This window comes from Manacus candei, unplaced genomic scaffold (genome assembly GCF_025592945.1).
Source record: "Manacus candei isolate 608988 ecotype Guabito, Panama unplaced genomic scaffold, ASM2559294v1 h1tg000183l, whole genome shotgun sequence".
NCBI classification, from domain to species: domain Eukaryota; kingdom Metazoa; phylum Chordata; class Aves; order Passeriformes; family Pipridae; genus Manacus; species Manacus candei.
The window spans coordinates 20,250-44,880 of NW_026138231.1; the positions used below are offsets into that span (position 1 = coordinate 20,250).

General features: G+C 63.4%; 1 protein-coding gene and 1 long non-coding RNA gene across 2 annotated transcripts in view; one reads left to right on the plus strand and one right to left on the minus strand.

The window, feature by feature from the left end:
• LOC127463960 (structural maintenance of chromosomes protein 1A-like) overlaps positions 1-24,631 on the plus strand; it is a gene marked incomplete at its 5' end in the record, with an annotated part of 44,906 nt that overhangs the window by 18,705 nt on the left and 1,570 nt on the right. Inside the window, 16 exon segments of the mRNA XM_051773994.1 lie at positions 2,205-2,384; positions 3,445-3,591; positions 5,471-5,608; positions 8,533-8,649; positions 8,723-8,829; positions 10,028-10,169; positions 11,619-11,764; positions 13,043-13,109; positions 13,111-13,197; positions 14,485-14,595; positions 16,477-16,633; positions 18,290-18,444; positions 21,372-21,523; positions 22,723-22,792; positions 24,066-24,116; positions 24,118-24,177. Coding sequence (XP_051629954.1) covers positions 2,205-2,384; positions 3,445-3,591; positions 5,471-5,608; positions 8,533-8,649; positions 8,723-8,829; positions 10,028-10,169; positions 11,619-11,764; positions 13,043-13,109; positions 13,111-13,197; positions 14,485-14,595; positions 16,477-16,633; positions 18,290-18,444; positions 21,372-21,523; positions 22,723-22,792; positions 24,066-24,116; positions 24,118-24,177 — 1,887 coding nt within the window.
• On the minus strand, positions 19,769-20,205 carry LOC127463959 (uncharacterized). Its single transcript, XR_007901103.1, has 3 exons — positions 20,180-20,205; positions 20,010-20,081; positions 19,769-19,828 (listed from the first exon to the last, which is right to left on the minus strand). It is a non-coding gene; the product is annotated as an uncharacterized LOC127463959 (long non-coding RNA).

Genomic DNA, 24,631 nt, shown 5'->3' on the forward strand with positions numbered 1-24,631 from the left:
TGCCCCTCGACTACCTCGAGGTGAGGGCGGAAGAGACCCTAAATCTGGGGGGTCTGAGACCTTCCTGCCCCTTGACTACCTCGAGGTGAGGGGGGGGACAGACCCCAAATCTGGAGGTTGGGGTTCCCCTGGACACCTTTTGAGGGGTTTGGGGGGTCTGAGACCTTCCTGCCCCTCGACTACCTCGAGGTGAGTGAGGGGGGGACCCCAAATCTGGGGGCTTTGGGGGGTCTGAGACATTCCTGCCTCTCGACTGCCTCGAGGTGAGGGGGGACACCCCAAATCTGGGGGGTCTGAGACATTCCTGCCTCTCGACTGCCTCGAGGTGAGGGGGGACACCCCAAATCTGGGGGCTCTGAGACATTCCTGCCCCTCGACTGCCTTGAGGTGAGGGGACACACACCCAAATCTGGGGGTTGGGGTTCCCCTGGACACCCTTTGAGGGGTTTTGGGGGGTCTGAGACCTTCCTGCCCCTCGACTGCCTCGAGGGGGGCTGGGGGGCCCCCAGTTTGGGTTGGGGAGGGTGTTGCTGCCCCACTTTGGGGTTTGGGGACCCCTGTTTGGAGGTGTTGCCCCCCGTTCTGGGGCTTGAGAACGCCCGGTTTGGGGTTCTCACCCCCCTTTTGGGGTTTGGGTGCCCCATTTTGGGGTTCAGATGCCCCCCTCTCAGACCCCCCTTTGGGGTTTGGGTGCCCCGTTTTGGGGTCCCCCTTGCTCAGGGCTCTGTGGGGAGGAGGGTTCAGGGGTTCAACCCCTGAGGGATTTGGGGGTCCCCATTGAACCCCTCGGGGTCCTGGGAGGGGTTTGGGGCTCCCAATGAACCCCTGAGGGGTCTGGGGGGTTCCTGCCCCTCCCCTGCCCCGTTTGGGGTTTGGGGACCCCCCTTTGCCCCCCACCCCAGGGGGAGCCCCTGGACAGGGAGCTGCAGGGGTTGGGCTGTGGGGGTGGTTCTGACCCCGGGTTTGGGTTGTCTGACCCCATTTCGGGGTTTCTGACCCCATTTTGGGGTGCAGGTGAAGCCCACCGATGAGAAGGTGCGGGAGCTGCGGGGGGATTGGAATGGGGTGGTTCTGACCCCATATTTGGGGTTCCTGACCCCGTTTTTGGGGTCCCTGACCCCATATTTGGGGTTCCTGACCCCGTTTTTGGGGTCCCTGACCCCATATTTGGGGTTCCTGACCCTGTTTTTGGGGTTCCTGACCCCATATTAGGGGTTCCTGACCCCGTTTTTGGGGTTCCTGACCCCGTTTTTTTGGGTTCCTGACCCCATATTTAGGGTTCCTGACCCCGTTTTTGGGGTTCCTGACCCCATATTTGGGGTTCCTGACCCCGTTTTTGGGGTTCCTGACCCCGTTTTTTTGGGTTCCTGACCCCATATTTGGGGTTCCTGACCCCGTTTTTGGGGTTCCTGACCCCGTTTTTTTGGGTTCCTGACCCCATATTTGGGGTTCCTGACCCCATATTTGGGGTTCCTGACCCCGTTTTTGGGGGTTCCTGACCCCATATTAGGGGTTCCTGACCACGTTTTTGGGGTTCCTGACCCCGTTTTTGGGGTGTCTGACCCCGTTTTTGGGGTTCCTGACCCCATATTAGGGGTTCCTGACCCCGTTTTTGGGGTTCCTGACCCCGTTTTCGGGGTTCCTGACCCCGTTTTTTGGGTTCCTGACCCCATTTTGGGGTTCCTGACCCCATTTTTGGGGTGCAGGTGAAGCCCACCGATGAGAAGCTGCGGGAGCTGCGGGGGGTTGTTTTGGGTTGTCTGACCCCATTTTTGGGGTGTCTGACCCCATTTTTGGGGTTCCTGACCCCATTTTTGGGGTTCCTGACCCCCATTTTCGGGTGCAGGTGAAGCCCACGGATGAGAAGCTGCGGGAGCTGTGTGGGGGTTGTTTTGGGTGGTTCTGACCCCATTTTGGGGTTCCTGACCCCATTTTGGGGTGTCTGACCCCGTTTTTGGGGTGCAGGTGAAGCCCATGGAAGAGAAGCTGCGGGAGCTGTGTGGGGGTTGTTTTGGGTTGTCTGACCCCATTTTTGGGGTGCAGGTGAAGCCCACCGATGAGAAGCTGCGGGAGCTGCGGGGGGTTGTTTTGGGAGGTTCTGACCCCCATTTTGGGGTTCCTGACTCCATTTTTGGGGTTCCTGACCCCGTTTTTGGGGTTCCTGACCCCATTTTGGGGTGTCTGACCCCCATTTTGGGGTGCAGGTGAAGCCCACGGACGAGAAGCTGCGGGAGCTGCGGGGGGCCAAGCTGGTGATCGACGTGATCCGTTACGAGCCCCCCCACATCAAGAAGGCCCTGCAGTTCGCCTGCGGGAACGCCCTGGTCTGCGACAACGTCGAGGACGCCCGCAGGATCGCCTTTGGGGGGCACCAGAGGCACAAGGTGGGCACCCCAAAACACCCCCATGGCCTTTGGGGGGCACCAGAGGCACAAGGTGGGCACCCAGGGACCCCCAGGGACCCCCATCCCCACCCCATGGCCTTTGGGGGGCACCAGAGGCACAAGGTGGGCACCCAGGGACCCCCATCCCCACCCCATGGCCTTTGGGGGGCACCAGAGGCACAAGGTGGGCACCCAGGGACCCCCAGGGACCCCCATCCCCACCCCATGGCCTTTGGGGGGCACCAGAGGCACAAGGTGGGCACCCCAAAACACCCCCAGGGACCCCCTGTACCCCCAGGGATCCCCATGGCCTTTGGGGGACACCAGAGGCACAAGGTGGGCACCCCCTGTACCCCCAGGGACCCCTAAACATCCCCTGGACCCCCAGGGACCCCCTGGACCCCCAGGGATCCCCATTGCCTTTGGGGGGCACCAGAGGCACAAGGTGGGCACCCCTGTACCCCCTGGGACCCCCAAACATCCCCTGGACCCCCAGGGACCCCCATTGCTTTGGGGGGCACCAGAGGCACAAGGTGGGCACCCCCATCCCTGAGACCCCCAAACACCCCCCATCACACTCAGGGGGCTCTGTTGGCACCAAGGGGGGTCCCCCCATCCCCTGCCCCCCCCAGGTGACCCCCCCATGGCCCCCCCAGACCATGACCCTGGACAGGCCCCTGTCCCAGAGCTCAGGGGTGATTTTGGGGGGTGTCCCCATTCCCTGGACCCCCCAGTGACCCCAAACCCCTTTTCCCCCCTCCCCAGACCGTGGCCCTGGACGGGACCCTGTTCCAGAACTCAGGGGTGATTTTGGGGGTTCCCTGGACCCCCCCAGTGACCCCAAACCCCTTTTCCCCCCCCCAGACGGTGGCCCTGGACGGGACCCTGTCCCAGAACTCTGGAGTGATTTTGGGGTTCCCTTGACCCCCAATGACCCCAAACCCCCTTTTTTTCCCCCAGACAGTTGCCCTGGACAGGCCCCTGTCCCAGAACCCAGGGGTGATTTTGGGAGTTCCCTGGACCCCCCCAGTGACCCCAAACCCCTTTCCCCCCTCCCCAGACAGTGGCCCTGGACGGGACCCTGTTCCAGAAGTCGGGGGTGATCTCGGGGGGGGCCAGTGACCTGAAGGCCAAGGCCCGGCGCTGGGACGAGAAGGCCGTGGACAAGCTCAAGGAGAAGAAGGAGCGGCTCACCGAGGAGCTCAAGGTGCCCCCTCCCCAAAAACCTCCTGGGCCCCTCCTCAGACCCTTCTGTCCTCCCAGAACTTCTCCTTTCCTGCAAAACCTTCTCCTTTCCTGCCAAAATTCTCCTTTCCTACCAAAATTCTCCTTTCCTCCCAAAACTTCTCCTTTCCTGCCAAAACTTCTTCTTTCCTGCAAAAAGTTCTCCTTTCCTCCCAAAACTTCTTCTTTCCTGCAAAAAGTTCTCCTTTCCTCCCAAAACTTCTCCTTTCCTCCCAAAACTTCTTCTTTCCTGCAAAACACTTCTGCTTTCCTGCAAAAACCTTCTCCTTTCCTGCAAAAACCTTCTCCTTTCCTTCCAAAAATTCTCCTTTCCTGCCAAAAGTTCTCCTTTCCTGCCAAAAGTTCTCCTTTCCTGCAAAAACCTTCTCCTTTCCTGCAAAAACCTTCTCCTTTCCTTCCAAAAATTCTCCTTTCCTGCAAAAACTTCTCCTTTCCTGCCAAAAGTTCTCTTTTCCTGCCAAAAGTTCTCCTTTCCTGAAAAAAACTTCTCTTTTCCTGCCAAAAGTTCTCCTTTCCTGCAAAAAACTTCTGCTTTCCTGCAAAAACTTCTCTTTTTCTCCCAAAACTTCTCCTTTCCTGCCAAAACTTCTCCTTTCCTGCCAAAAGTTCTCGTTCCGTGCAAAAGAAGTTCTTGTTTCCCCCAGAAAAGTTCCTTTTTCCCCCCCTCCTAAAATTCTTTTCCCCCCAAAAGTTCTTTTCCCCTAAAAGTCTTTGTTTCCCCCAAACTGCTCCCCTGACCCGTTTTTCCCCCCTGGGCCCCCCCAAACTGCTCCCCCAGGCCCCCCAAACTGCCCCCCCGGGCCCCCCAAACTGCCCCCCTGACCCATTTTGCCCCCAGGAGCAGATGAAGGCGAAGCGCAAGGAGGTCGAGCTGCCCCCCCTGACCCATTTTTGCCCCCCCTGACCCATTTTTGCCCATTTTTGCCCCATTTTGCCCCCAGGAGCAGATGAAGGCGAAGCGCAAGGAGGTCGAGCTGCCCCCCCAGCCCATTTTTGCCCCCCCTGACCCATTTTTGCCCATTTTCCCCCCATTTTTGCCCCCAGGAGCAGATGAAGGCGAAGCGCAAGGAGGTCGAGCTGCCCCCCCAGCCCATTTTTGCCCCCCCTGACCCATTTTTGCCCATTTTCCCCCCATTTTTGCCCCCAGGAGCAGATGAAGGTGAAGCACAAGGAGGCCGAGCTGCCCCCCCTGACCCATTTTTGCCCATTTTTGCCCCATTTTCCCCCCCAGGAGCAGATGAAGGCGAAGCGCAAGGAGGCCGAGCTGCGGCAGGTGCAGTCCCAGGCCCCCCTGACCCATTTTTGCCCCCCCTGACCCATTTTTGCCCATTTTCCCCCCATTTTCCCCCCCCAGGAGCAGATGAAGGCGAAGCACAAGGAGGTCGAGCTGCCCCCCCTGACCCATTTTTGCCCCCCCTGACCCATTTTTGCCCATTTTCCCCCCATTTTTGCCCCCAGGAGCAGATGAAGGCGAAGCACAAGGAGGCCGAGCTGCAGCAGGTGCAGTCCCAGGCCCCCCTGACCCATTTTTGCCCCGTTTTTGCCCCCCCAGGAGCAGATGAAGGCGAAGTGCAAGGAGGCCGAGCTGCCCCCCCAGCCCATTTTTGCCCCCCCTGACCCATTTTTACCCTGTTTTTTGCCCCATTTTCCCCCAGGAGCAGATGAAGGTGAAGCACAAGGAGGCCGAGCTGCCCCCCCTGACCCATTTTCCCTGGTTTTTGCCCCATTTTCCCCCCCAGGAGCAGATGAAGGCGAAGCGCAAGGAGGCCGAGCTGCGGCAGGTGCAGTCCCAGGCCCCCCTGACCCATTTTTGCCCATTTTTGCCCCATTTTCCCCCCCAGGAGCAGATGAAGGCGAAGCGCAAGGAGGCCGAGCTGCGGCAGGTGCAGTCCCAGGCCCACGGGCTCCAGATGCGCCTCAAGTACTCCCAGAGCGACCTGGAGCAGACCAAGACCCGGCACCTGGCACTCAACCTGCAGGTGGGGGGATCCCTCCTTTTGGGGGGAAATCCCCTCATTTTGGGGGGAAATCCCCTCATTTTGGGGGGATTCAGAGCACTCAACCTGCAGGTGGGGGGAAAACCCTTGGTTTGGGGGGAAATCCCCTCATTTTGGGGGGAAATCAACTCTTTTTGGGGAGAAATCAACTCATTTTGGGGGGATTCAGAGCCCTCAACCTGCAGGTGGGGGGAAATCACCTCGGTTTGGGGGGAAATCAGCTCTTTTTGGGGAGAAATCCCCTCATTTTGGGGAGAAATCACCTCATTTTGGGGAGAAATCACCTCACTTTGGGGAGAAATCAGCTCGTTTTGGGGAGAAATCAACTCTTTTTGGGGAGAAATCACCTTGTTTTGGGAAGAAATCAACTCTGTTTGGGGAGAAATCAACTCTTTTTGGGAGAAATCAACTCTTTTGGGGAGAAATCCCCTCATTTTGGGGAGATTCAGAGCCCTCAACCTGCAGGTGGGGAGGAAAACCCTCCTTTTGGGGAGAAATCCCCTCGTTTGGGGGAGAAATCAGTTCTTTTGGGGAGATTCAGAGCCTTCAACCTGCAAGTGGGGGGAAATCAACTCTTTTTGGGGAGAAATCAACTCTTTTTGGGGGATTCAGAGCCCTCAACCTGCAGGTGGGGGGGAAACCCCTCATTTTGGGGAGAAACCCCTTGTTTTGGGGAGAAATCCCCTCATTTTGGGGAGAAATCAACTCTGTTTGGGGAGAAATCACCTCATTTTGGGGAGAGTCAGAGCCCTCAACTGCAGGTGGGGGGACTGACCCCTTTTGGAGAGAAATCCCCTCTTTTTGCGAAGAAATCCCCTCTTTTGGGGATATTCAGAGCCCTGAACCTGCATGTGCTGTGGGGAGGGGGAGCTGGGGGAGAAATCCTCTTTTTGGGGGAGAAATCCCCTCTTTTGGGGGAGAAATCCCCTGTTTTCAGGAAGATTCAGAGCCCTGAACCTGCAGGTGCTGCAGGGACAGGGGACCTGGGGAGGCAAATCTCTTCCTTTTGGGGAGAAATCCCCTCTTTTTGGGGAGAAATCCTCTTTTTGGGGAGAAATCCCCTCTTTTTGGGGAGAAATCCCCTCCTTTTGGGGAAAAATCCCCTCTTTTTGGGGAGAAATCCCCCCTTTTTTTGGAGAAATCCCCTCTTTTTGGGGAGAAATCCTCTCTTTTTGGGGAGAAATCCCCCCTTTTTTGGGAGAAATCCCCTCTTTTTGGGGAGAAATCCTCTCTTTTTGGGGAGAAATCCCCTCCTTTTGGGGAAAAATCCCCCCTTTTTTGGGAGAAATCCCCTCTTTTTGGGGAGAAATCCTCTCTTTTTGGGGAGAAATCCCCCCTTTTTTGGGAGAAATCCCCTCTTTTTGGGGAGAAATCCCCTCCTTTTGGGGAAAAATCCCCCCTTTTTTGGGAGAAATCCCCTCTTTTTGGGGAGAAATCCCCTCTTTTTGGGGAGAAATCCCCTCCTTTTGGGGAAAAATCCCCTGGTTTTGGGGAGAAATCCCCCCTTTTTTGGGAGAAATCCCCTCCTTTTGGGGAGAAAATCCCACTATTTAGGGAGAAATCCCTTTTTTTCTGGGAGAAATCCCCCCTTTTGGGGAGAACTCCCCCTTTTCAGGGAGAACTCCCCCTTTTTGGGTGTCCCAGGGCCCTCAGGGCTCCCAATCCGTTGGGTTTGGGGGGATTCAGAGCCCTGTCAGTGGGTCTGGGGGAGCATTTGGGGTTGCAGGGGGGGGTTTGGGGTGCAGAGAAGGATTTTGGGGTTCAGGAGGGGTCCTTGGCACCCTCTGACACCCCCTTTTTTTGGAGGGGGGGTGTCACCCCCTTTTTGGGTCATTCCAGGGGGGTTTCCAGGCTCTAAATCTGTTTTTTGGGGGGATTCACAACCACGTCAGTGAGTCTGGGGGGGATTTTGGGGCACAAGGGGGGTCCTTGGGATTCTCTGACCCCCTTTTTGGGGGATCACCCCCTTTTTTGAGGGGTTCACCCCCTTTTTTGGGGGTTCACCCCCTTTTTTGGATCATTCCAGGGCTCCTTGAGTCTCCAGATCCGTCATTTCCGGAGGGGTTCCCGTCCTTCCCCGGGGGTGTCCTTGGCTCTGGGAGGGATTTTGGGGGTTTGGGGGTGTTTTGGGGGTTCAGGGGGTCCTTCCCCCCCTCTGACCCCCCTTTTTTGGGGGGAGGGGGGAGTCACCCCCTTTTTGGGTCATTCCAGGAGGGTTTCCCGGCTCTAAATCTGTTTTTTGGGGGGATTCACAACCACGTCAGTGAGTCTGGGGGGGATTTTGGGGCACAAGGGGGGTCCTTGGGATTCTCTGACCCCCTTTTTGGGGGATCACCCCCTTTTTGGGGGATCACCCCCTTTTTTGGGGGTTCACCCCCTTTTTTGGATCATTCCAGGGCTCCTTGAGTCTCCAGATCCGTCATTTCCGGAGGGGTTCCCGTCCTTCCCCGGGGGTGTCCTTGGCTCTGGGAGGGATTTTGGGGGCTCAGGGGTGTTTTGGGGGTTCAGGGGGGTCCTTCCCACCCTCTGACCCCCCTTTTTTTTTGGGGAGTCACCCCCTTTTTGGGTCATTCCAGGGGGGTTTCCAGCCTCTAAATCCAGGGGGATTCACAACCACGTCAGTGAGTCTGGGGGGGATTTTGGGGCACAAGGGGGGTCCTTGGGATTCTCTGACCCCCTTTTTGGGGGATCACCCCCTTTTTGAGGGGTGAACCCCCTTTTTGAGGGGTTCACCCCCTTTTTTTGGATCATTCCAGGGGTCCTTGAGTCTCCGAGTCCATCGTTTCCGGAGGGGTTCCCGTCCTTCCCCGGGGGTGTCCTTGGCTCTGGGAGGGATTTTGGGGGTTTGGGGGTTCAGGGGGGTCCTTCCCACCCTCTGACCCCCCTTTTCCTCTCCCCCCCCCCAGGAAAAGTCCAAGCTGGAGAGCGAACTGGCCAACTTCGGCCCGCGGATCAACGACATCAAGCGGATCATCCAGGGCCGGGAGCGGGAGATGAAGGACCTCAAGGAGAAGATGAACCAGGTGGGGCTTTTTGGGGGGGCCCTGGGGGGGTCCGGGGGGGTCCCGGGGTGACGTTTCCCCTCCCCCCCTGCAGGTGGAGGACGAGGTTTTCGAGGAGTTCTGCCGGGAAATCGGGGTCAGGAACATCCGCGAGTTCGAGGAGGAGAAGGTGAAGAGGCAGAACGAGATCGCCAAGAAACGGTGAGGGGGCCCAAAATTGGGAGGGGGGGCCCCGAAATTGGGAGGGGGGGGCCCCAAAATTGGGAGGGGGGGCCCCGAAATTGGGAGGGGGGGGCCCCAAAATTGGGAGGGGGGGGCCCCGAAATTGGGAGGGGGGACCCCGAAATTGGGAGGGGGGACCCTCACACATCCAGGGGACCCCAAAATTGGGAGGGGGGACCCCGAAATTGGGAGGGGGGACCCCGAAATTGGGAGGGGGGACCCTCACACATCCAGGGGACCCCAAAATTGGGAGGGGGGACCCCGAAATTGGGAGGGGGAACCCCAAAATTGGGAGGGGGGACCCCAAAATTGGGAGGGGGAACCCTCAGGGGACCCCAAAATTGGGAGGGGGATCCCCCACACACCCAGGGGACCCAAAATTGGGAGGGGGGGCCCCGAAATTGGGAGGGAGGAACCCAAAATTGGGAGGGGGGGAACCCCCAGGGGACCCCAAAATTGAGGACAGGGAACCCCCACACCCCCAGGGGGCCCAAAATTGGGGAGGGGGGAACCCCCAGGGGACCCAAAACTGGGGACAGGGAACCCCCACACCCCCAGGGGACCCCAAAATTTGGGACAGGGAACCCCCAGGGGACCCCCAGAATTGGGAGGGAACTCCCAGGGGACCCCAAACTTGGGGACAGGGAACCCCCAGGGCACCCCAAAATTGGGAGGGGGAACCCCCAGGGGACCCCAAAATTGGGGAGGGGGATCCCCCACACACCCAGGGGACCCCAGAATTGGGGAGGGGGGAACCCCTGGACCCCCAGGGGGCCCCAAAATTGGGAGGGGGGCACCCCTGGACCCCCAGGGGATCCCAAAATTGGGAGGACCCTAAAATTGGGAGGGGGGGCATCCCTGGACCCCCAGGGGACCCTAAAATTGGGGGAACCCTAAAATTGGGAGGGGGGGCATCCCTGGACTCCCAGGGGATCCCAAAACTGGGGGGACCCCCCTGGATCCTCAAGGATCCCAAAACTGGGGGGGCACCTCCAGACCCCCAGGGGACCCTAAAATTGGGAGGGGGGGCACCCCTGGACTCCCAGAGGACCCCAAAACCTGGGGGAGGGGGGGTTACCCAGGGCCTCCAGACCCCAGGGCCTCCCCCAAAACCCCCCTGGGGCCCTCCCAAAACCCCTCCGGACCCCCCCCCCCCCAATTTTGGGGCCCCCCCCAGGCTGGAGTTCGAGAACCAGAAGACCCGGCTGGGGATCCAGCTGGACTTCGAGAGGAACCAGCTGAGGGAGGACCAGGAGAAGGTGCTGATGTGGGAGCAGGGGGTGCGCAAGGACGAGGCCGAGATCGAGAAGCTCAAGAAGGTCTGGGGGGTTTGGGGGGGATTTGGGGGGTTTTGGGGTTTTTTTGGGGGGATTTGGGGTGTTTTTGAGGGGATTTGGGGTGGGAGGAGCAGGAGGAGGTGCCGAGGTGGGAGCAGGGAGAGCACGAGGACGAGGGAGAGATCGAGAAGCTCAAGAAGGTCGGGGGGGATTTGGGCGGTTTGGGGGGAATTTGGGGTGTTTCTGGGGGGATTTGGGGGGTTTTGTGTGTCCTTGGGGGGCTCACGGGGGGGGAGGAGCAGGAGGAGGTGCCGAGGTGGGAGCAGGGAGAGCACGAGGACGAGGCCGAGATCGAGAAGCTCAAGGTCTGGGAGGGTTTGGGATATTTGGGGGGTTTTCAGGGGGATTTGGGGTATTTTGGGGGGGATTTGGGGTGTTTGGGGGTTTGGGATATTTGGGGGGATTTGGGGTGTTTTGGGGGAATTTGGGGTGGGAGGAGCAGGAGGAGGTGCCGAGGTGGGAGCAGGGAGAGCACGAGGCCGAGGCCGAGATCGAGAAGCTCAAGAAGGTCTGGGGGGGTTTGGGGGGGATTTGGGGGGGGGGGTTGGAATATTTTGGGGCGACTCCAGGTGATTTTTGGCTATTCTGGGGCGATTTGGGGGGATTTTGTGGTCCCCCCCCAGGAGGAGCAGCGGCACATGAAGATCATCAACAGTGCGATGGGGGGGATTCTTGGGGTGATTTTGGGCTATTTTGGGATGATTGGAGGTGATTTGGGGCTATTTTGGGATGATTGGAGGTGATTTGGGGCTATTTTGGGGTGGTCTGAAGTGGTTTTTGGATATTTTGGGGTCCCCCCCCAGGAGGAGCAGCGGCACATGAAGATCATCGACGAGACCATGGGTATTTTGGGGTGATTTTGGGCTGTTTTGGGGTGATTTTGGGGTATTTTTGGGCCCCCCAGGAGGAGCAGCGGCACATGAAGATCATCGACGAGACGATGGGGATTTTGGGGTGATTTTGGGATATTTTGGGGTGATTTTGGGATATTTTTGGGCTGTTTTGGGTCCCCCAGGAGGAGCAGCGGCACATGAAGATCATCAACGAGACGATGGGGATTTTAGGGTGATTTTGGGGTATTTTAGGGTGATTTTGGGGTATTTTTGGGCCCCCCAGGAGGAGCAGCGGCACATGAAGATCATCGACGAGACGATGGGTATTTTGGGGTGATTTTGGGGTATTTTGGGGTGATTTTGGGATATTTTTGGGCCCCCCAGGAGGAGCAGCGGCACATGAAGATCATCGACGAGACGATGGGGATTTTGGGGTGATTTTGGGGTATTTTTGGGGTGATTTTGGGGTATTTTTGGGCTGTTTTGGGTCCCCCCCAGGAGGAGCAGCGGCACATGAAGATCATCGACGAGACGATGGGGATTTTGGGGTGATTTTGGGGTATTTTGGGGTGATTTTGGGCTGTTTTGGGCCCCCCAGGAGGAGCAGCGGCACATGAAGATCATCGACGAGACGATGGCGCAGCTGCAGGACCTGAAGAACCAACACCTGGCCAAGAAGTCGGAGGTGAACGACAAGAACCACGAGATGGACGAGATCCGCAAGAAGCTGGGCGGGGCCAACAAGTGAGGGCGGGGCCAGGGGGGCGGGGCCAACAAGTGAGGGCGGGGCCAAAGGGGGTGGGGGTTATGGGCAGGGCTACATGGCTTGTGGGTGGGGCTGAGGGGGGTGGGTGGGGCTGAGGGGTTGTGGGTGGGGCTAAGGGCTGGTGGGTGGGGCTAAGGGGTTGTGGGTGGGGCTAAGGGGTTGTGGGTGGGGCTGAGGGGTTGTGGGTGGGGCTAAGGGGTTGTGGGTGGGGCTAAGGGGTTGTGGGTGGGGCTAAGGGGTTGTGGGTGGGACTAAGGGGGTGGTGGGTGGGGCTAAGGGGTTGTGGGTGGGGCTAAGGGCTGGTGGGTGGGGCTGAGGGGTTGTGGGTGGGGCTGAGGGGTTGTAGGTGGGGCTAAGGGGTGGTGGGTGGGACTAAGGGGTTGGGGGTGGGACTAAGGGGGTGGTGGGTGGGGCTAAGGGGTTGTGGGTGGGGCTAAGGGCTGGTGGGTGGGGCTAAGGGGTTGGGGGTGGGGCTAAGGGATTGGGGGTGGGGCTAACTCCCATGGAGGGCTCTAAGGGGCTGCAGGCCCAGCTGGGGGTCCATGGGGGGGGTTCTGGACCCTGGGGGTGTGTCCCTCCCCCCTTGGGCGTGTCCCTCTCCCCCTGGGTGTGTCCCTGAGCCCTGGGCATGTCCCTGACCCCCTTGGGTGTGTCCCTCCACCCTTGGGTGTGTCCCTGACCCCCTTGGGTGTGTCCCTCCACCCTTGGGTGTGTCCCTGACCCCCGGACATGTCCATCCCTCCTTGGACATGTCTCTGACCCCCGGGTGTGTCCCTGACTCTCTGGGCGTGTCCCTCCCTCCTTGGGCGTGTCCCTGAACCTTGGGCATGTCCCTCCCTCCTTGGGTGTGTCCCTCCCTCCTCAGGTGTGTCCTTGACCCCTGGGTGTGTCCCTGACCCCCGGGTGTCCCCCCCCAGGGAGATGACCCACCTGCAGAAGGAGGTGACGGCCATCAAGGCATGTCCCTCACCCTTGGGCCTGTCCCTGACCCCTGGGTGTGTCCCTCTCCCCCTGGGTGTGTCCCTGACCCCCTGGGTGTGTCCCTGACCCCTTTGGGTGTGTCCCTCCCCCCTTGGGCGTGTCCCTCCCCCCCCTGGGCGTGTCCCTCTCCCCCTGGGTGTGTCCCTGACCCCTTTGGGTGTGTCCCTCCCCCCCTGGGCGTGTCCCTCTCCCCCTGGGTGTGTCCCTGACCCCTTTGGGTGTGTCCCTCCCCCCTTTGGGTGTGTCCCTGACCCCCTGGGTGTCCCCCCCCCCAGGGAGATGACCCACCTGCAGAAGGAGGTGACGGCCATCGAGACGAAGCTGGAGCAGAAGCGCAGCGACCCGCCACAACCTGCTGCAGGCCTGCAAGATGCAGGACATCCGCCTGCCCCTGGCCAGGGGCTCCATGGACGACATCAGCCAGGAGGAGGTGGGGGGGGATCCGAGGGGGGGCTCGGGGACACCCCTGACAGCCCCTGGGCCACCCCTGTCACCCCCTGGGCCACCCCTGACACCCCCCTGGGCCACCCCTGACACCCCCTGACACCCCCTGGGCCACCCCCTGACACCCCCTGGGCCACCCCCTGTCACCCCCTGGGCCACCCCTGTCACCCCCGGCCACCCCTGACACCCCCTGGGCCACCCCTGTCACCCCAGCTGGGGTGTCACAGAGCTCAGCCTGTCTCCTGGAGTGGGGCTCCACCACAGCCCCCCCTGTCCCCCCCATGGCCCCCCCATGTCCCCATGGACCTTCCATGTTATTCTGGTCCCATGTCCCCCTGATCCCTCCATGTCCCCTCCATGTCCTCCTGATCCCCCCGTGTCCCCCCCCATGTCCCCCTGATCCCCCCGTGTTCCCCCATATCCCCCTGATCCCCCCGTGTTCCCCCATGTCCCCTGATCCCCCCGTGTCCCCCTCAGGGTGGTGGGTCTGGGGGGCAGCTCCCAGCGCAGCTCCAGCCTCTGACCCCCTGTGCCCCCAGTGTGACCCCCTGTGACCCCTGATGTCCCCTGACCCCTTTGACCCCTCTGTGACCCCCAATGTCCCCCCCCAGGGCGGCGGGGCCAGGGAGGAGCCCGGGGGCAGCTCCCAGCACAGCTCCAGCCTCTGACCCCCCCTGACCCCTGACCCCTGACCCCTGTGACCCCCCCCAGGGCGGCAGGGCCGGGGAGGAGCCCGGGGGCAGCTCCCAGCGCAGCTCCAGCCTCTGACCCCGTGTGACCCCCTGTGCCCCCCTGTGACCCCCGATGTCCCCTGACCCCTCTGTGTCCCCCCCGTGACCCCCTGTGACCCCTCCTGTGACCCCCAATGTCCCCCCCCAGGGCGGCGGGGGCCGGGGAGGAGCCCGGGGGGAGCTCCCAGCGCAGCTCCAGCCTCTGACCCCCTGTGTGACCCCCTGTGACCCCCTGTGTGACCCCCTCTGACCCTTGTGACCCCAATGTCCCCCCCCCAGGGCGGCGGGGCCGGGGAGGAGCCCGGGGGCAGCTCCCAGCGCAGCTCCAGCCTCTGACCCCCTGTGTGACCCCCTGTGACCCCCCTGTTGTGACCCCCTCTGACCCTTGTGACCCCCAATGTCCCCCCCCAGGGGCGGCGGGGCCGGGGAGGAGCCCGGGGGGCAGCTCCCAGCGGCAGCTCCAGCCTCTGACCCCCTGTGTGACCCCCTGTGACCCCCTGTGTGACCCCCTCTGACCCTTGTGACCCCCAATGTCCCCCCAGGGCGGCGGGGCCGGGGAGGAGCCCGGGGGCAGCTCCCAGCGCAGCTCCAGCCTCTACGCCCGCGAGGCCCTGATCGAGATCGACTACAGCGACCTGCCCGAGGAGCTCAAGGTGGGGACACACCCCTTTGGGGACACACCCCCTTTGGGGACACACCCACACCCTTGGGGACACACCCCCTTTGGGGACACACCCACACCTCTGGGACACACCCTGGGGACACACCTGCACCTCTGGGACACACCCACACCTCTGGGACACACCCACACCTTTGGGGACACACCCCACACCTTTGGGACACACCCCCTTTGGGACACACACTTAGGGACACACCCACAGCTCTGGGACACACCCTGGGGACACACCACACCCTTTGGGGACACACCCACACCTTTGGGGACACACCCACACCCTTGGGACACACCCTGGGGACACACCCACACCTTTGGGACACACCCACACCTCTGGGGACACACCCCTTGGGGACACACCCCTTGGGGGACACACCCCACACCTTTGGGGACACACCCACACCTTTGGGACACACCCCCCTTGGGGACACACCCCCTGTTTGGGACACACCCACACCTCTGGGACACACCCCCTTTGGGGACACACCCCCCTGTTTGGGACACCCCCTTGGAGACACACCCACACCTTTGGGACACACCCCCCTGCCTTCTGGTCCCTCCCACTCCCTAGGCCCCTCCCACTTCTGCCCCTCCCATTTCTTTCCAGCCCTTCCCACTCATGGGGGTCCCTCCCCCTGTTTCCTCCTGGCTCCTCCCACTCATTGAGGCTCCTCCCACTCATTGGGGCCCGCCCCCATTTCATTCAGACTCCCTACATGTGGAGGCCCCTCCCACTCCCACCTGGCCCCTCCCACTGGCTGGGGCTCCTCCCATTTGCTTCTGGTCCCACCCACTTGCTATGGCCCCTCCCATTTCTTTCTGGCCCCTCCCACTCCCCAGCCCCTCCCATTTCCACTGACTCCTCCCCCTTTCTGGAGTCACTCTCGTTTGTTTCTGGCCCCTCCCACTTACTGAGGCCACACCCACTTGTCTAATGCCACACCCCCAATGGAGGCCACACCCACACCTGAGACCACACCCGTGTGACTAATGCCACACCCCCAAATGGAAACCACACCCCCAAATGGAGGCCACACCCACCCAACTGAGGTCACGCCCCACCTGGGGTTCCCCGGTGGGCGTTGTCCTGTCCTGCCCCATTTGGCCCCACCCCTGAGTGTGCCCCACCCCGTGTGGCCCCGCCCCTTCACCATGCCCTGCCCTGTTTGGCCCCACCCCTGACAGAACCCCACCCCATTTGGCCCCGCCCCTACACCGTGCCCTGCCCCATTTGGCCCCACCCCTGAGTGTGCCCTGCCCCATTTGGCCCCCGCCCTGACGGAGCCCCGCCCCTGACAGACCCACCCTGATGGAGACCCCCCCGTTTGTCCCCGCCCTGACAGACCCCGCCCCATTTGGCCCTGCCCCGTTTGGCCCCCGCCCTGACAGAGCCCCGCCCCCGTCTGTCCCCGCCCTGATGGACCCCGCCCCGTTTCTCCCCACAGTGACCGTGCCCCGCCCCGTTTGTCCCATTCTGATGGGGACCCCACCCCTGAGTGTGCCCTGCCCCATTTGGCCCCGCCCTGACAAACCCCGCCCCGTTTGGCCCTACCCTGATGGACCCCGCCCTGTTTGACCCCGCCCTGACAGAGCCCCGCCTCGTCTGTCCCCCGTCCTGACAGGGCCCCCACCCTATTTGTCCCCACCCTGATGGCCCCGCCCCGTTTTGCCCCGCCCTGACGGCCCCGCCCCGTTTGACCCCGCCCTGACGGCCCCGCCCCGTTTTGCCCCGCCCCGTTTGACCCCACCCCATTTTAACCCCGCCCCGTTTTAACCCCGCCCCGTTTTAACCCCGCCCCGTTTTGCCCCGCCCCGTTTTGCCCCGCCCCGTTTTGCCCCACCCCGTGTCCCCGCCCCGCAGGACGCGCAGGCGGAGGAGGAGATCCGCCAGGAGATGTCGGCGCTGCAGCAGCGCCTCACGGAGCAGCAGAGCGTCCTGCAGAGGATCGCGGCCCCAAACATGAAGGCCATGGAGAAACTGGAGAGCGTCAGGGACAAGTTCCAGGAGACATCGGATGGTGGGGCAGCGACAGGGGCACGGGGGGGACACGGGGGGACACGGGAAAGGGGACACGGGGGGGGAACTGGGGGGGGACGCGGGGGGTAACACGGGGGGGACACGGATGGGGGGACACGGATGGGGGGACACGGATGGGGGGACACGGGGGGGGGACACGGGGGACAGGGATGGGGGGACACCAATGGGGGGACATGGGAGAGGGGGACATGGATGGGGGGGACACGGATGGGAGGACACAGGGAGGGGACACAGATGGGGGGACACGGGGGAGGGGACACAGGGTGGGGACACCCACGGGGGGACACCAAGGGGGACATGGATGGGGGGACATGGATGGGGGGACACGGGAGAGGGGACACAGGGAGGGGACAAGGATGGGGGGACAAGGGAAAGGGGGACACAGATAGGGGGACATGGGAGAGGGGACATGGATGGGGGGGACATGGATGGGGGGGACATGGATGGGGGGACATGGATGGGGGGACACCAACAGGGGGACATGGGGGGGACATGGATGGGGGGACACGGGAAAGGGGGACATGGATGGGGGGACACGGATGGGGGGACACAGATGGGGGGGACACAGGAGAGTGTCTGGGACGAGCTCCAGGAGGACTCTGGATGGGGGGACACAGGGGGGGGACACAGAGGGGGGGGACACAGGAGAACGTCCAGGATGAGCTCCAGGAGACCTTGGACGGGGAGACACGGGAGAGGGGACACGGATGGGGGGACACAGAGGCAAGGGAACCTGGGGGGGACATGGGAGAGCGTCTGGGACGAGCTCCAGGAGACTCTGGATGGGGGGACACAGAGGGGGGGACATGGGGGACACAGAGGGGGGCACGGGAGAGTGTCCAGGACAGGCTCCAGGAGACCTTGGACGGGGAGACATGGATGGGGGGACATGGGGGGGACAGGGGACAGGGGACAGGATGAGCTCCAGGAGACACTGGATGGGGGGACACAATGGGGGGACACGGGAGAGGGTCCAGGACAGGCTCCAGGAGACCTTGGACGGGGGAGACACGGATGGGGGGGGACACAGGGACAGTGTGTGAGCTCAGCCAAGGGGACACGGGGGGCCGTGGGACATCCCTGAGGTCCCCTCGATGTGTGACCTCAGCCAAGGGGACACAGGAGGCCGTTGGGACATCCCTGAGGTCCCCTGTGTGTGACCTCAGACACTGGGACACGGGGGACACGGGCTGGGGGGACACAGGGACAGTGTGTGAGCTCAGCCAGTGGGACAGGGGGGACACGAGGGGCCGTGGGACATCCCTGATGTCCCCCCGTGGTGTGACTCCAGCCAAACAAGGCCGTCCCTGATGTCCCCCCCGTGCCCCCAGAGGGGCCAAGGGGGCACAGGGGACACGAGGCCCTTCCTGATGCCCCCCCATGACTCCAACCAAGGGGACACGAGGCCCTTCCTGATGTCCCCCCATGTGTGGAGCTCAGAGAGTGGGACACGGGGCCATCCCTGATGTCCCCCCGTGTGTGACTCCAGCCAAGGGGACACGAGCCCCCCCCTGATGCCCCCCCGTGGCCCCCAGAGGGTCCCAAGGGGCCACGGAGCCCCCCCTGATGCCCCCCCGTGCCCGCAGAGGGTCCAAGGGGCCATGGGCCCCCCCCTGATGCCCCCCCGTGCCCGCAGAGTTCGAGGCCGCCCGCAAACGCGCCAAGAAGGCGAAGCAGGCGTTCGAGCAGATGAAGAAGGAGAGGTTCGACCGCTTCAACTCCTGCTTCGAGGCCGTGGCCACCAACATCGACGAGATCTACAAGGCCCTGTCCCGCAACAGCAGCGCCCAGGTGAGGGGGGCGGGCACAGCGCCCACCTGGCACCGCCCTGGCACCGCCCTGGCACACCTGGGGGGGGCTCATATGGGGCTGGCACACCTGGCACTGCCCTGGCACACCTGGCACCGCCCTGGCACACCTTGGGGGGGCTCACACAGGGCTGGCACACCTGGCACTGCCTGGCACCGCCCTGGCACACCTGGGGGGGGGCTGGCACACCTGGGGAGGGCTCATACAGGGCTGGCACACCTGAGGGGGGCTGGCACACCTGGCACTGCCCTGGCACCGCCCTGGCACACCTGGGGGGGCTCGTACAGGGCTGGCACACCTGGGCAGGGCTCACATGGAGCTGGCGCACCTGTACAGAGCTTATATGGAGCTGGCACACCTGTATGGAGCTCATACAGAGCTGGCACACCTGGGCAGGGCTGGCACACCTGGGCAGGGCTGGGCACACCTGGGCAGAGCCCACATGGGCAGGGCTGGTACACCTGGGCAGGGCTGGCAGACCTGTATGGAGCTCATACAGAGCTGGCACACCTGGGCAGGGCTGGCACACCTGGGGGGGGGCTGGCACACCTGGCACTGCCCTGGCACACCTGGGGGGGGCTGGCACACCTGGGCAGGGCTGGCACACCCTGGGCAGGGGCTGGCACACCTGGCGGGGCTGGCACACCTGGGGGGGCTGGCACACCTGGCACTACCCTGGCACACCCTGGGCGGGGGCTGGCACACCTGGGGGGGGCTGGCACACCTGGCACTACCCCTGGCACACCTGGGCGGGGCTGGCACACCTGGGGGGGGCTGGCACACCTGGCACCGCCCTGGCACACCTGGCACTGCCCTGGCACACCTGAGGGGGGCTGGCACACCTGGGCGGGGCTGGGCACACCTGGGCAGGGCTGGCACACCTGGGCGGGGCTGGCACACCTGGGGGGGGGCTGGCACACCTGGCACTACCCTGGCACACCTGGGCGGGGCTGGCACACCTGGGGGGGGCTGGCACACCTGGCACTACCCTGGCACACCTGGGGGGGGCTGGCACACCTGGCACCGCCCTGGCACACCTGGCACTGCCCTGGCACACCTGGGGGGGGGCTGGCACACCTGGGCGGGGCTGGCACACCTGGGCAGGGCTGGCACACCTGGCACCGCCCCTGGCACACCTGGCACTGCCCTGGCACACCTGGGGGGGGCTGGCACACCTGGGGGGGGCTGGCACACCTGGTGGGGGCTGGCACAGGGCTGGCACACCTGGCACCGCCCTGGCACACCTGGGGGGGGGCTCGTACAGGGCTGGCACAACCTGGGCAGGGCTCACATGGAGCTGGCACACCTGTACAGAGCTTATATGGAGCTGGCACACCTGTATGGAGCTCATACAGAGCTGGCACACCTGGGCAGGGCTGGCACACCTGGGCAGAGCTTATATGGAGCTGGCACACCCTGTATGGAGCTCATACAGAGCTGGCACACACCTGGGCAGGGCTGGCACACCTGGGCAGAGCTTATATGGAGCTGGCACACCTGTATGGAGCTCATACAGAGCTGGCACACCCTGGGCAGGGCTGGCACACCTGGGCAGGGCTGGCACACCTGGGCAGAGCCCACATGGGCAGGGCTGGCACACCTGGGCAGGGCTGGCACACCTGTACAGGGCTGGCAGACCTGTATGGAGCTCATACAGAGCTGGCACACCTGGGCAGGGCTGGCACACCTGTACAGAGCTTATATGGAGCTGGCACACCTGGGCAGGGCTCACCTGGCCCCACCCCTGACCTTACACGAGGGTTTTTGGGGCCACCCCGGGGCCTCCCCCAGGGCCTCGCCCCCTCAGACCCTTCCGTGTCCCCAGCGTGTCCCTTCCGTGTCCCTTCCGTGTCCCTTCCGTGTCCCCTTCCATGTCCCTTCCATGTCCCTTCCGTGTCCCTTCCGTGTCCCTTCCGTGTCCCTTCCATGTCCCTTCCGTGTCCCTTCCGTGTCTCCAGTGCCCCTTTTCTCCTCTCGGGGCCCCGGGGAAACCCCAAACATCCCCCAACCCCCCCCTGTGACCCCCAAACATCCCCCAAACCCCCCCTGTGACCCCCAAACATCCCCCAACCCCCCCTGTGACCCCCAAACATCCCCCAACCCCCCCTGTGACCCCCCAAACAATCCCCAAACTCCCCTGTGACCCCCCCAAACATCCCCCAACCCCCCCCTGTGACCCCCAAACATCCCCCAACCCCCCCCTGTGACCCCCCCAGACATCCCCCAAACTCCCCTGTGACCCCCCAAAACATCCCCCAACCCCCCCCTGTTGACCCCCCAAACATCCCCCAACCCCCCCTGTGACCCCCCAAACATCCCCCAACCCCCCCTGTGACCCCCAAACATCCCCAAATTCCCCTGTGACCCCCTTGTGACCCCCCCCGTGCCCCCCCCAGGCGTTCCTGGGCCCCGAGAACCCCGAGGAGCCGGACCTGTGACTGTGACCCCCCTGTGACCCCTCCTGTGTCCCCCTGTGACCCCCCCTGACCCTCCAGTGCCCTCCTGTAACCCCCCCCATGTGTTCTGTGACCCCCCCCAGGCGTTCCTGGGCCCTGAGAACCCTGAGGAGCTGGACCTGTGACCTCCCCCTGTGACCCCCCCTGTGACCCCTCCTGTGTCCCCCCTGTGACCCCCCCTGACCTCCCCTGACCCTCCAGTGCCCCCCTGTGACCCCCCCGTGCCCCCCCAGGCGTTCCTGGGCCCCGAGAACCCGGAGGAGCCGTCCCTGTGACCCCCCCTGACCCCCCCTGTGCCCCCCCCTGTGACCCCCCCTGACCCTCCAGTGACCCCCCCATGTGTTCTCTGACCCCCCTGTGCCCCCCCAGGCGTTCCTGGGCCCCGAGAACCCCGAGGAGCCGTCCCTGTGACCCCCCCTGACCCCCCTGTGCCCCCCCCCGTGCCCCCCCCAGGCGTTCCTGGGCCCCGAGAACCCGGAGGAGCCGTACCTGGACGGGATCAACTACAACTGCGTGGCCCCCGGGAAGCGGTTCCGGCCCATGGACAACCTGTCGGGGGGCGAGAAAACCGTGGCTGCCCTGGCACTGCTCTTCGCCATCCACAGGTGGGGGCACCCCGGGACCCCCCCGGGCCCCCCCGGGACCCCCCCGGACCCCCCCGGGACCCCCCGGGACCCCCTCGTCCTCCTCGGGGGGAACTGGGAGCCCCCCAAACCCCTTGGGAGCCCTCCTGACTCTCCCCCTGGGGGGCACTGGGGGGGAACTGGGGGGAACTGGGAGCCCCCCCAAACCCCCAGGACCCCCCTCGTCCTCCTCAGGGGCACTGGGAGCCCCCCAAACCCCCGGGAACCCCCTCGTCCTCCTCGGGGGAACTGGGGGGCACTGGGGGGAACTGGGACCCCCCCTGGGACCCCCCTCATCCTCCTCGGGGGCACTGGGAGCCCCCCAAACTCCGGGACCCCCTTCATCCTCCTCGAGGGGCACTGGGGGGAACTGGGAGCCCCCCAAACCCCTGGGACCCCCCTCGTCCTCCTCGGGGGCACTGGGGGGAACTGGGAGCCCCCCAAACCCCCGGGACCCCCCTCATCCTCCTCGAGGGGCACTGGGGGGAACTGGGGGGAACTGGGAGCCCCTCAAACCCCTGGGACCCCCCTTGTCCTCCTTGGGGGGCACTGGGGGAACTGGGAGCCCCCCAAACCCCTGGGACCCTCCTCGTCCTCCTCGGGGGGCACTGGGGGGAACTGGGAGCCCCCCAAACCCCTGGGGCCACCCCAAAGTCCTGAGGGGCACTGGGAGGGCACTGGGTGGAACTGGGACCTCCAGAGATCCCCCCAAACCCCTGGGACCCCCCTGACCCTCCCCTGGGGCACTGGGGGGACACTGGGAGGGACTGGGATCCCCCCAAACCCCCGGGACCCCCCTGACCCCCCTTCTGGAGGGCACTGGGGGGACACTGGGAGGGACTGGGTGGGACTGGGACCCCCCCAAACCCCTGAGACCCCCCTGACCCCCTTTTGGGGGGACACTGGGAGGGACTGGGAGGGACTGGGTGGGACTGGGACCCCCCAAACCCCTGAGACCCCCCTGACCCCCTTTTGGGGGGCACTGGGAGGGACTGGGTGGGACTGGGACCCCCCCGAGGTTCTGCCGGGCCCCCCCTGCTCCTCCTTTGGGGGGGGTCACCGTGGGGGTTTGGGGGGGGACACTGGGAGGGACTGGTGGAACTGGGACCCCCAGGGGTGTCCCCCTGCCCCCCCCAGGCCCCGTTTTTGGGGGTCCCAGCCCATTTTTGGCCCCCCCCCAGTTACAAACCGGCCCCGTTCTTCGTGCTGGACGAGATCGACGCCGCCCTGGACAACACCAACATCGGCAAGGTGGGCCCGGGACCCCCCCGGTGTGGGGGACCCCTCCCAGTCTGGGGGCACTCCCAGTTTGGGGGGCACTCCCAGTGTGGGGGACACTCCCAGTGTGGGGGGCACTCCCAGTTTGGGGGGACACTCCCAGTTTGGGGGGCACTCCCAGTGTGGGGGGCACTCCCAGTTTGGGGGGCACTCCCTGATTTGGGGGACCCTCCCAGTGTGGGGGGCACTCCCAGTGTGGGGGGCACTCGCGGTGTGGGGGGGACCCCTCCCCAGTGTGGGGGACACTCCCAGTGTGGGGGACCCTCCCAGTGTGGGGGGGCACTCCCAGTGTGGGGGGGACCCCTCCCCAGTGTGGGGGACCCTCCCGGTGTGGGGGGACCCCTCCCCAGTGTGGGGGGACCCCTCCCCAGTTTGGGGGACACTCCCAGTCTGGGGGCACTCCCAGTGTGGGGGGCACTCCCAGTTTGGGGGGCACTCCCAGTGTGGGGGGCACTCCCAGTGTGGGGGGCACTCCCTGATTTGGGGGACACTCCCAGTGTGGGGGCACTCCCAGTTTGGGGGGACCCCTCCCCAGTGTGGGGGGGACCCTCCCTGGTTTGGGGAAACTCCCCAGTTTGGGGGGACCTGATGAATTTTGGGTTCCCCTGATGTGTTTTGGGGTCCCCTGATGAGTTTTGGGGTCCCCTGACTGGTTTTGGGGCCCCCTGATGTGTTTTGGGGTCCCCTGACTGGTTTTGGGGCCCCCTGATGAGTTTTGGGGTCCCCTGACTGGTTTTGGGGCCCCCTGATGTGTTTTGGGGTTCCCTGACTGGTTTTGGGGTCCCCTGATGGGTTCTGGGGTCCCCTGACTGGTTTTGGGGCCCCCTGATGGGTTTTGGGGTCCCCTGATGAATTTTGGGTTCCCCCAATGGGTTTTGGGGTCCCCTGATGGGTTTTGGGTCCCCTGATGGGTTTTGGGATCCTCTGACTGGTTTTGGGGTCCCCTGATGGGTTTTGGGGTCCCCTGATGGATTTTGGGGCTCTCTGGAGGATTTTGGAGCTCCCTGATGGATTTTGGGGTCCCCTGACTGGTTTTGGGGTCCCCCAATGGGTTTTGGGGTCCCCTTGACTGTTTTTTGGGGTTCCTTGTTGGGTTTTGGGCCCCCCTGACGTGTTTTGGGGTCCCCTGACTGGTTTTGGGGTTCCCTGATGGGTTTTGGGGCCCCCTGATGAATTTTGAGGTTCCCTGATGGATTTTGGGGTCCCCTGACTGGTTTTGGGGTCCCTGCTGTGTTTGGGGTGGCAGGTGGCCAATTACATCAAGGAGCAGTCGGCTGCCAACTTCCAGGCCATCGTTCATCTCCCTCAAGGAGGAGTTTTACACCAAGGCCCAGAGTCTCATCGGCGTCTACCCCGAGGTAACACCCCTAAAACACCCCCAAAACACCCCAAAACCACCCCCAAAACACCCCCAAAACACCCCCAAAACACCCTGAGGGACCCCAAAATACCCTGAGGTACCCACCCCAAAACACCCCCAAAATCACCCTGAGGGACCCCCAAAATATCCCCAGAAATACCCCAGGTAACACCCCCAAAACAGCCCCAAAACACCCCCAAAAACACCCTGAGAGACCCCAAAATATCCCCAAAAACACTCCCCAAAATACCCTGAGGTACCCACCCCAAAACACCCCCAAAACACCCCCAAAATCACCCTGAGGGACCCCAAAAATATCCCCAGAAATACCCCGAGGTAACACCCCTAATACAGCCCCAAAAACACCCCAAAATCACCCTGAGGGACCCCCAAAATACCCCCCAAAATACCCTGAGGTACCCACCCCAAAACACCCCCAAAATCACCCTCAG